This window comes from Seriola dumerili, unplaced genomic scaffold, assembly GCF_002260705.1.
Source record: "Seriola dumerili isolate Sdu_G_001 unplaced genomic scaffold, Sdu_1.0 BDQW01000116.1, whole genome shotgun sequence".
Taxonomy (NCBI): domain Eukaryota; kingdom Metazoa; phylum Chordata; class Actinopteri; order Carangiformes; family Carangidae; genus Seriola; species Seriola dumerili.
In genome coordinates, this window is record NW_019174371.1 from 290,557 (window position 1) to 302,912 (window position 12,356).

The window sequence follows — 12,356 nt, forward strand, 5'->3', positions numbered from 1 at the left end:
CCTATGGCCTACAGTTAGCCGAGCCTCGGCTGTCTCCTTCATGTCCGCAGCACGCCATGACTCACTGGCAGCTCCTTCCTAAATGGAGAAGGAGTTCAGCGAGTCTGTAGCTGCCGTCATAATAAATGAGCTGCCAGATTGCCACTAACTGCTCTTTTACAGGGGGAAGGGGGGGGGCGGGGGGTATACGGGTGGGAGCAGCGAGGTGTCTGACGGTCTGCGGTTTACTCGGCCACTGTAAAACAGCAGCTCGGCGAGCGGAGGTCGTTCTAAGGAAGTGAACTAAACCGCCGTGAGAGTCAGCATCCTGACTGCCACCGCGGCTCCAGCAGAGTGATTGGGGGGTGGGGGGCCGGGGTGGGGCGCAGTGGGGGTGGGGGGGCTGGTGGGTTTGTTTACAGAACTCTCTGTTTCGCTGTGGCTGGACTTATGCAGGTGGAGGAAATTACAGGTTTTTAACACAGCGTAACCCACTTTACATATTTTCTCTGATGCCACACATGAAAAAAACTTCAGACTTCAGATATTTCAGGCCAATTTGTGGCAGATTCAAAACGTATTAAAACGTAAACACACACACACACACACACACACGGACGATGATATGAGTTATATGAATTTTTTTTTTTTTATTTTGTTCCGCAAGAAACATGGCCTGGTAAGGGACTGTTCCAGTATCTGGCAAATACAAGTCACCCGCATCTGAACCACATCAAATATTTGAATATTCATATCTATTTGTGTCTGGATTGGTCTAACCGGGCCAGCTGCCTCCTTTTTATGGAGCTCAGGCAGTATTGGTTTTATTTACAGGGATAGCTGCAGCGATGACAAGGGAGGAGCGATACACGAGAGATGATTCAGGTGGGATTCAGTCATTGGCCAACAGGGAAAAGCTCCAGAAGAAAAAGATGGGAGCTGCCACACCATCTATGGAAACACAGTCTTCCTTTGATTTGTTAACTGCAGTCTGTGTTCTAGTCCGACAAATAGCCAAAATACTAAAAGCAGCAAAGAGCGAACAGAAGGAAGACGAAGAGGACATGATTTTTTTTTTTTTTTTTTTTTTATATATTATTATTCGAACCCTGTAGGTTTGGGTTTGATTGCTTGCTCGCGAGGTTGAATTCATTACTTTGAAACCTTTCCTTTCACATGAATTGGGTTCATGAATATGTTGCAGTAAACAGCAGGGAAGCAACTAATCCAAACACTCGGAAACAGCCAAAAGACTTGGCTTTTGTTTCTGTGGATGAAGCAAAAACAAGCCCCCCTCGCTCCTTCCAGAGGTTGTTAGGAGGCATCAGAGGCGGAGTGCTGCTCGGGCTGTTGTGTGACTGCACCGCTGAGTCAAGATGAAGCTGTTAAGGAAACATTTAATGGCTGCGTCAGTTCGTCTTAAATGGGACTGCTGGCGTTTTAAGTGACGCCGGGCCTTCTGCAGCCTCGTCGAGAGCCCTCAGCGAAACTATTACCTCGCCATCACCCCTCTCTCTCTCTCCCTCCAAGAGCGAGAGCAATCAGCAGTGAAGGCCGACAAGCTGCTACCTCCCACTCTCCTTCTCGCCTCGCTCGCTGTCATCCTTATTTTCTTTCTCTGCCTCCCACTCTCCTTTCTCCCTCTCCCTTTCTTTCTCTCAATCTTCCTCTCACTCCTTCTCTCCAGGAGCAAATGTTTACATTTCTTGCAACAGACTGCTTCGCGGGGCACCAGAGTTTATTTTGCAACCTGTGGTGATGGCTCGCTTCCTAGACGAGAGCTGGCAGCCTCTTGTTGTTGATTCTTAACATGTGTTCATCCGTTCACCTCCACGGCGCTGCGTTCCTCCCTCCTTCTCCCGAAGACCCTCAAGGTTTCTCGCCATTCAAAGGCCACGTTGAACCATTTGACATCATGCACTTTATCGGCCTCCGGGGGGCTGTAGGAGTTCTCTTTGAAACTGTGAGGAAATACAACAAGTCTACTAAGACCACTCTCAGGTTACTAAGTGGTACTTACCTTTCAGCACAGAACTGTTCACTAGCTGCTCGGCCAGTTCAAGCAAATTTATTTTTTATTGTCTGTTTTTGCCATTCAAAGTTGTACTCTTTGCTACAGTTGAAATGTAACAACCCTATTGGGAAGCCCCCTCAACTAGTGCATATTTTAGTGACTCTAATTTTACTGAGAGTCCTGATGTAATATTTCCTTTTACCCTGCTGCGTTTCATACTTCTTCTCTGTGCTTTTGTTCCACTTACTTACTTTACGTACTGATTTTTAGATTTTTAGATTTGATCTCAGACCGTCTGAAACCGGGAAAACAACCGAATGAAATGCGTCTTCTCCGGGTTTATCCAGCAGACGGGCCTGAAAAAGTCGCGTCGCGTTTGAATCCAGCCACAGATTGAAAGATCCGCAGCGGCTTTGAGACGCCGAGTGCTGAATGTTGTGCTTGTTCACTGACAGGTCATTCAGTTTGGGGCGGACTGCAATCAGGATGAGTGCACTTGCCGTGATCCGGACGCCGAGGAGAATAAGAGCAAAGCCAAGCAGTTGGAAGGAGGAGGAGGAGGAGGAGGAGGAGGAGGTGGAGCTGGAGGAGGAGGAATGCAATAAGATGGAGGAATGAAAGAAGCTGAACCGCAGACTACACACCACAACAAACAAACAAAAAAAACATTCTTTTTTTTTTTTTTTAAACATTTTATAATGTGAAGAATGCGACTGAAATCAGACTTCATACAATAAAAGGCCATTTTCATTTTTATCAGAAGCGATCTTGCTCATCACACACCAGACATGATGGTTTAAAATCTGATTCTTGTGTTGAACGCAGCCAAATAACTTGCACACATGGACAGTGTTTTCCTCTCCTGTTAACGAGTTAAGGGTTTTCCTGACTGCCGCGTTTGAGAAAATGACATTTTGAAAATGAGGAGACCGACTGAGAAAACCATGAGGTCTAGTTCAAATGAGGTTAAAAGGCAGTTTATCCACTGCTGTACAAATCAAGTCATCATAATTGGATCGAATCACTGTAAATGGATTCAAGTACTTCTCTGGACTTGATTAGCCTCGGGATAAAGAAACCAAAAGAACTGGCTGTGCCTGTTAAGGACATGCACAGACCTTACAGTAAGGGCTACTGCTGCTTAACGTGTTCGCTGTAGCATCCAGTTAGCTATATTAGCGTCTCACAGAATTATTTCAGCACCACGTTTAAATCGCACCGAAGCCAAAACACATCTCTCACTCAAGTTGAATGACAGGCTCCTCAAAAACCCAACGAGGACTAGTCAGATCAAATCAAAGCCAAATGGGCAAAGGAGAAGCGGCGTCTAATTTCTATTCCACTACACAGAAATATTACCTCAAAACCAAATCCCCTCTGTCCTCATGGCAGAACAAAAAAAAGAAGAAAAAGAAAAAAGAAAAGTGATACTAATACTGACATGACGTATAATCTTCATCATCGTGCACCAGATCCTTCTACATGAAGCTGTAAGAGGATACATATCTGTAAAGACTAACATGTATAGACTAATATATTTGGATCACCTAACATATCTACTAGATCACGTATTAGTCGCACAAGTCAACACTATTTATATCTCAACTCCAGTAATACAGACATTTATTTGTACCACACAGCATGTGCACAGGGCTCGCCAAAAGTGACATGTTTTTGTTTTTTTTTTGACGATTGTATTTACACACACACACACACACACACACACACACACACACACACACACAAAAATCTTGTTGGATGAGTTATGTCATCCGTATCTAACATCATATCTAATTGGAAAAAAAAACAAAAACCAACAAACAGCAGAGTACAATTCAAACTGCATAATGTCAAAAGGGAACTTCTTAAATATCATGAATTTCCACAGCAGGAGCAGATGTCAGGCTGCTTCACAAATCAGTCAACAAGGAGTCCAATTGAAAAGATGCCAAAAATATAAAGAGTTGTTGTGAAGTTCAGCACGGGACGTCAGCTCTCTCCTGCTTGCATGTTTGTGTGTCAGAAAGGTTCTGGTATCCATTAGAAAGAAATCCCAAGTATCCCATCCAAATATTGTATCTATAAAAGTGTACTCATGTTCTTTGTGATATTTTACAGTACTTTATACTCTATATGAAATAAATAGCAACTTTATATTGACCCCTATAATTTGTTTCCTGGCAGTTTGTTTGATTCACGTTCACTGGCTCGGGACGTCGCCTGTGTGGATTTCTGTGCGTGAGCACGTGTGTTTGGATAACCCCACAGAGAGAGGCTGGCTTTTAATTTGAAATGACAGAATAACTGAATCACCCCGAAGGAGGATTTGTGCGCGCTCTGCGTTGTGTTTCTACCGTTAATAAATTACTAAACATTAAAGCCCAGAAACTGCGGAGGTACGATACTTCCACGGTTTTTGGAAAAGGAACAATTTAACATGTGTCTTGGCTGTTTATCAAACTCTGCCTCGGCTTTGTTTTCTTCAACTTAACCTTTTGAAATCTGAGTAGATGCAACATTTTCTCTGAGCTTGTCGGAGACCAGAGGCCTGCGGATGTCTGAAATTTTATCGCTGTGACTATAAAGTTTGTTTGTGTCTTTGTTACATTAGATTTAGCCATGTGGTGGACTTGTTTCTCCTTGGTCCTCCTCCTATTTGCAAAGCACTCATTCAGCTGGTTTCTGTGTGGTAATATACTGTGTAATATAAAAACAGGCTTCAATTTGGGAAAAAAAAAACAAACTATTTGCAGAAGTGGAAGGAGCGAATAATACATTGGGTTCACAAAGAGTATAAATTACAGCTGCATATGCATCAATTCAGGAGCTTCAGTTCACAGCATCGCACATGTTGAAGGGACAAATGGAATGAATGGGATCACCTTCACATGGTAATATAATATGTAATATTGAAGGAATAAATAAAGGAACCAACTGCTTGTCTCCAGCTCACAGTCTGGGTCGGGACCACGGTAACCGCAACAACCTGTACCTTCAGTTCCTAATTGCTACCGTAGGATGACGGTAATACTGGGGTGTTCATGTTTTGTCTACGCATCACTTTTGAAAAGAAGAATATCCGGCACACTGCTCTTGGTTAGCATCATGATTTATTGATCATCCAAACACCTCAGGAGTCACAGATCCAGAGGCCGAGCCGTTTGGATTGTGAGTGAATCACGATGCTGAGAAAAGAGCAGCGTGCGGGATATGTAGATATGTAGATATGTAGATATGTATAGATGATAGGATGTGCCCGTATCTTCATCGAGGAAAACTCCGTACACGTGAATTAAAAAAGTAAGATTTCTTCCGACTCCTGACAGGCTCCATGAGCGTCTGAAAAACAGTCAGAAATGTTTATACAGCCACTTTTCATAATATATTCTTTATTGTTCTTTGAAGTAGCAAAGACCAAAGTGAAAAAGTTTATGATGCCACATACAGTATAGACAGAATTATATCATGCAGATAGTAGATCTCCATCTCGTTTTCCTATACATCTCCACTCAGTAATTGTTTGTTATTGTGCCATTGTGTTAGATGAAATGATCTCGTGGTCTTTTAATCAACCAGTCACTCGCAGCTGATGACAAACGTTGAGTCCAGTTTAAACCAGTGACTGAATCACAGTCAGATCAAAGCGACACCTTCTGCTTGTTACTTTCAAACTGGAATCAGTGGATTGATCTGATTACAAAGACCGAGCTACACAGCAGATATTACAGGACAATATTGCGTCTACTAAAGCACACAGAAATGCTGTAAAATATCACCTGTTGTACATTTATATACAGAATTAAAACCCAGTGCTGTGCTAGAATGTGATGCTTTTATGAAATACTCTGCTGCTTATACAAAAATCTACAAGCTTTCGTTTTAGTATTCACATATGAGATTTGTTAAAAAAATCAACAACTACTATGCATTTGGATTTCTTTGACATCAATCTCCAATATGTCCACCGCACTGTAATAAAGTAACATAGAATAATAACATGACACATGAAGAGAATAAAAAATATAGTCACAATAAACACGGTATCAGTGGAAGTGATCAGAAAGATCTTTCTAAAGACTTAACTTTATTGGATGAAGTTTAAACAGAGAGAAGCAGCTGGAAAACATTAAGACACTGTTAATTCGCAGGTTTAATACAGAATTATCACTTTTAACAGAGCTGATTGGTTGGATTAGTTCTGGTGTGAAAACTGTAAAAAAAAAAAAAAATGATAAAAGAAAATACTGTCAAATGTTTTCGGCAGGTGCCACTGAACATGTAGAGATAATGAACCGCACTGTGATGCCTGTCGTTTAGTAAAAACTCCTTTAAACAGCTTCCTTTACAAATGCTAAACTATCAATACTACATTCAGCAGGTTATATCGCTAAAACGTTATGATAATGTTATGTACAAGGTTCATTTTGAATGTTTGTCCTGCTAAAATAACTCCCAGAAGACCGTCCTCTGTTATTATCTGTTATCTCTCACAGACACACGGAGGAACTGTGAAATACCGGCTTTGTTTCCGTCGTCGCTACATGACGAGTCCTCACGTATCTGTCACTGCATTAACGGTTCAACACGTCTAAGTGACAAAAAACAAGTATGAAGCTGCGTCTCAGTTCACGTACTTCTGAGCTCACACTCGCCGTTTTGAGTGCACGATGGTGGTGCACTCAAAACGGGCAAACTGATGGACACCTCTCTCCTCTCACACTCAACGGTCGCCATCTTGGTTACGTAGCAGAAGTGGAGGGACCTAACCGGAGAGGGCAGATGGCCGCCTGCCCTGAGTCCGGCTCTGCTCGAAGTTCTTCCTCGCCTCTGTCGCCAAGCGCTCGCTCATGGTGTATAATACAGTCTACAACTGCTCTATTTGAAAAGCGCCTTGAGATAACTTCTCTTGTGATTTTGTGCTATAGAAATAAAAAAAAAATGGACTTGACCTCCAACGTATCTTCAAGGAGGACACCTGCGAGTTTACTGTGACACCGTGTGCTATCTCTGAGTGTGCCGACTGAAGTAAGTGATTCGAGACACAGCGCGAGTCCGTGAGGCCGAATTCATTCAAAATATGTAAAAAAAAGAGAGATAGTGATAGTTGAGAACTGCTTGTCCTCACACAGTTAAGCAGCACACACACACACACACACACACACACACACACACACACACACACACACACACACACACCAGCTGCTGAGTGTGTTGCAGTTTCACAGTAAATGCAAACAACGAGCACCAGACGCCGTGAACCACCAACACGTTTAACAGTGGAATGTACCGGTGAAACTAAAGCTACGGTGAGTTCTAGGTGGAGAATCTTTTCAGCGTCCGGTCTCTCCTGGGTCAGTTTCTCTCCGTGTAACATTTCAAAGAAACAAAGCACTGATTTCAGATCAGGAGAAGAAGCAACCCACTGTGTCCAGGCTGTCGGGTGGATGTGGGATGGCGACAAAGTCACTATCACTACAGATTTGTTCGACCACTTCTTTGACATCAAGAGTTGCCTTTTACAAGTTTTTATTATTTCTGAAGATATGACTGAGTTTGGATTTAAACAGGCACAAAGGAGCCGATGTGTAACCCTTCATGTCCCAGATCTGAATATCTCACTGAATATGAAGAAGTCAAATGAAACGACTTTCAGGTCTAAACTACACAATTAAAAATAAAGGGTAAAAAAAAAGAAGAAAAAAAAGCATGCTCTTTCAGTATCAAAGATTTGAGACGGAGATTGTTTGATCCAACAAAGAAATAAAGTGAAATAAAATGCATGTTCTCATGTTTATTCCCACTAAGATATTTGCATTTAATGGCACAACTGAATATAAAACTTAAATTTAAAATGAATGAGATAACCAGTTAGCCTCGGTCGCTAAGTAAACAATCCCATCTCATGCAGCTGCTTCACAGTTAAAGCTTCATTTCTTTTTCTCAGACTTCCGGCTTCAGTCCAAACTATTTTGATGCATAAGGAAAATATGTATCATTATTTTGTCTTGTACAGCAATGAAGGACCCAATTAGAGTTGATGAGGCATTAAGCAAGGAAGGCTTTTATTGTGAAGCATCTGCAGAATGTGTCAAGTTTGTGTTGAATTTCATTGCAGAGGAGGAATGGACTTCATGATCATCAGACTCTCTCCTACCTGCAAGCTATGATTAGATTTTTGAATGTGGTAAAGCATAATAGAATAAATTGAATTTCAATGAATATTTAGCATTTGACACCATGAATAAAATATCTTTGCATATATATTATGGAAACAAATGGAACAAACCTGCATTTTATTTGCTTTTATTTACTTTGTTGGGTTTGACGAATCTCCCATATTCCTGTGCACATCTAAGCTGAAACCTCCGAATACCTTTAGAGCTCCTTGGGCTCACCATAGTCATTGTACATGACAGTGAGCGTCTGCTCGTCGCAGGCCTTGTGGACGTCCTGGCCCATGTCCGACCAGTTCAGCCCAAAAGCCTTGGTGTCAGTGTAACGGCAGGACAGGAATTTGAGGGACATCCTGCGAAGGCCGATCTTCGGCTCCTGGAGAAGGCCCTTGCACCACGGAGAGAGTTCATCTAGCTGGGAGAGGATGAGGCTGGCCTTCCTGTTGGAACAAACAACACACAGGATTAATGTGTTTGCTTTTAAGACCTTTATAACATCCACAAACATGTTACAAGTCGAAGAGAAAAAGCAACTTTCATTCAAAAACCAGTGCAACACAAATAGAACGTGGCAAAGATACATGTGCAGTATTCTCTTGGGTTAGGGTTAGGTCTTCATCGTGGGTACGTTGGGTCAATAATATCAATAACAGGGATTTTAAAATGGCATAAAGGCAGACTTTGGGAAGGAATCAGGACACAAGGCTGAGGTAGGGTTGAGCTGAAAAAGAACTGCAATTTTCCTCAAGGAATTTCCTCCAAGGAGCGTCTGTTTTTTCCCTACAGCAGGAATGTGTCAGGCGCCGCCGCCATGATATTTGTTTCTTTGGCATCAAAGTACGTCCAACTTCTTAAAAAGGTTTCCTAAATTCACATAATTGCACGTCTCGGAGAGCGATTACTTTAGGGCGTGTTCGCAAATAGGTGAATCATGAGGGCAGGTGAAACAGTGCAGACATGAACCGATTATTACAGGCATTTAAAAAAGTAATAATTCATGTTACTGACAAGATGTTTGTAACGGTAAATATCTCATGTCTGAAAGTGGTGCACAGCAGGTGATGGAGAGGATCCGAGTCAGAGAGAAAGGATGAGGAGGATTCAGTGGACAAGTCAATAGGAGTGTTTAACGCAACGCAAAGTCGCCGTTTATGTGATTTCAACGTCACTTTTTTATTCATCTTCCCCAAACATACTTGAAACTACAAATCCTCCTGAGACCTGGAATAATTCAAGTTTGTTTGTTTTGATATCAGACGAAGACAACGACAGAAAAAACACGTCACAGGAAAATGTTAAATCAAACACAGTCGTTTGGTTCTGGACATGGGGGAACCTTCCTCACTGTAAAATAATCTGAATTTTGGAAGAATGACAGAAGCATAAACAAATCAAAAAAAATGAGAAAAATGTTTCAGTCAGCTGGAAAAATATTCAGAAGATTTAAAGAAAATTTTGAGACACTGATGGTGAATTTCTAAATGTGACACAAAGGCAGCAACGGTTTGTTGTGGGTCTTTAAATGTCATGAAACTGTGAAAACGCACATGGTGAATTCTACTAAATTGTGAAGAGTTTATTGTCGTCCTTTTGGAAATTCCTCGGGATTCACTGGATCTCCTAAAAAAAAAAAAAGTTGCTTGTAAAAAGCGTTTTCTGGAGTCGGTTGAAGGCGGTGAACATGCGTGTGTGTGTGTGTGTGTGTTTGCACATGATCAGGATGGCACCATCTCCACCTCATCGTGAGCCAGGAAAAACTGTAAATCTGTGAGGAAACAGAACTATGCCCTCAATATTTTCTGGGTCTCATGCTGCACAGCAGATTTTTTTTTGGATACTGCCGTTTTAATCACTGCCATATTGTCAGCGTGAAAAGACAAGTGCCACATACATACATGCAGGTTTGATGTGACTTCAGAGATTGTTATTTAGGTTCCCAAGACTAGATTTAAACACGGGTGTAACCTGGTGTGACGAGGCGAACAACTGGATTTCCTCCTCTGACCTTTTCTGTATCAGAATGCTATACACTCATTTCAATTCAAAATAAAAACCATACCTCTCTCAAGTCACACACCCCCCTACCTTGAAGTGTTTTTGAAAGTTGTCAATATCACAGAAGTCTAGCAGCTAGTCAGCAACCAGGAAATGCAGCGAACTGTGGGAAACAGCTGCTGCCAAGCGTATGAAGGAAGGTTGATGCACATCAGATACACTCGACTGTCTACAGTCCATAAATCACACTGTGGCTCTGCTGTTGTTTTAGAATGACATCACTGTGTGACAGAACCTAAAACCTACCCATCCACCACTGCTTCCTGTCTGAAGGAGCCTGCAGGGTAAGGTGTACCATTACTGACACATTCCGACTCGAACCCAAAGCACACAATGGCTGCTGACAGTGGAAAAATGAATGAATGAAGAAATGAATGGTCGTGGCAAACGAGGAGCTGGTCCTGTGAAGGAAAGCAGGCTAATGGACGGCTGTAACTCTGTGGAGATGTAGAGGAGAAACTATGAAACTCTTCAGCTTGTGCTTTGGCCAAACCAGGCCAGCTGAAAAATCATCTCCATTAGTAACACGATGCACAGAGTTCACATAAATACATCTCATAGGGACGTTCGATGTAATAAATAACCATTAAGCCTGATGCAGCCTGTTTGGCCCTCGCAGTGAAACCTTGTCAAGTGTTTGTCTGGAGTCAGAAAATGGCAGCGGGAGGAGATTTCGTTCATTCCACACACAGTTTCTCCTCGTTCTTCAGCCAAACCAGCACTTTTACAGCACACTGTCCCCGTCCTGCCAAGCCACAAGTCTGCTGGATGCACCAGAGTCACCAGAGCCACAGCACATTATACTGATGAACTGATGACACATCAGAGCACCCAGGCTACACACTCAAAGTGCACCAGTTACAGGAAATTAATGACCACACTGATAGGCTGAAAAAAGAAGATTTGTCTATTTATAAATGTTTTGCCTGCACATCAGCTCTAACTGCAAGTGGAAGCAGGCCACATGTTCTATTAATCATCATCGTCTCTCACCTGGTCGTCAGGAGGCAGATCCGATGCCCGCGTGGTAACGATGAATGTCACGGAAATGATGATGGGAAGGTGAAATTGATGAAAACAAAGCTGACAATGAAAAAGGAGATGATGGCAGGGGGAGTGATGGAGGTGATGAAGTCCAGACTCTCAGTGGTGCTCCCAAAAATGATGACGAACAAAGACTATGGTAATGTTGGCAAAGATAAATTTAACAGTGCTGTCAGCTACATGTACCGTATGTGACAAATTATATTACAGAGATTTACAAAACACCAGTGAAGGAGCCATTTGTATGTTTTCTCTGCCGCTGAACGTAGTTTCCTGCTGGAAGCGGATGATGGTGATCGTCACCTCACAAGAGCTTCAGCCATCGTTGCGTTTACAAGAAAAGAGGTTGTAATGCGCCCTCTGAGACTGGAGGCCACAGGGGTTCGCTATCTAGCTTGCTAACTTCAGTAGAAGAAAAAGACTTTAACTTCAGTAGTAGTTGCTTTCCACCTCTGCAGACAGCTCTGCCAACATTATTCTAGACTAGTGAGTAAACAGCTGTTTATGCTAGCGTTAGCTATGTAGCAATAGCAAATTTACAAATAGCTCCTTTACAGGGTGACGTCACCGACATTACAAAAGGGCTGATGAAGATAATGTGCAGTGATCAAAAGCTCTACAACAGCTACTAAACTAAAGTCAGTTTAGCAGTTTTGGTGAGATTTGTTTCTCATTTGCTGTTTCTGATGTGAAACTTTACTTTGAATCTGAGGGAAATTTGAACATTTACATTTTTACCTCATCTGCTAAAAAACAAACCTTAAGGTGAGACTGTGTTTTTCTCAACCTGGGATGAATAGACACCACACTACATATCTGTGTATGAGGATGTGTTGACAGCTGCGGTCAGTGTTTATGATCCATTCTGATCTGCAGTCTGAAACCTTGGAGACATGGACGGAGGGAACAGCCAGTGTAATCTGAGCTTTGGTAGATAGTTGTGATATTATTTTGTAGTTCTGAGACACCTGAGATTTCTGCCTCCACCTCAACTCAACAGAGGGGAATGGGATTTTGTTTTTGGTGTTTCCAGCACTGAGAAATGATATTTGATAAACATGACAGCGGCTTTCTTTCAAGAAACAATGTTC

General features: G+C 42.2%; 2 protein-coding genes across 2 annotated transcripts in view; one reads left to right on the top strand and one right to left on the bottom strand.

Annotated features, from left to right (window-relative positions):
- Positions 1 to 3,487, top strand: part of pappa2 (pappalysin 2) — a 75,387-nt gene extending 71,900 nt beyond the window's left edge. The window contains exons 27-28 of the mRNA XM_022748081.1: positions 2,449 to 2,534; positions 3,466 to 3,487. Of these exons, the coding sequence (XP_022603802.1) occupies positions 2,449 to 2,534; positions 3,466 to 3,487 (108 nt within the window). The remainder of the gene's footprint in view (positions 1 to 2,448; positions 2,535 to 3,465) is intronic.
- A 1,916-nt stretch (positions 3,488 to 5,403) lies between these two features.
- The window catches only part of astn1 (astrotactin 1), a 376,673-nt gene continuing 369,720 nt past the window's right edge, over positions 5,404 to 12,356 (bottom strand). Inside the window, exon 25 of the mRNA XM_022748096.1 lies at positions 5,404 to 8,606. Within this exon, the coding sequence (XP_022603817.1) occupies positions 8,369 to 8,606 (238 nt within the window). The 3' untranslated portion in view covers positions 5,404 to 8,368. The remainder of the gene's footprint in view (positions 8,607 to 12,356) is intronic.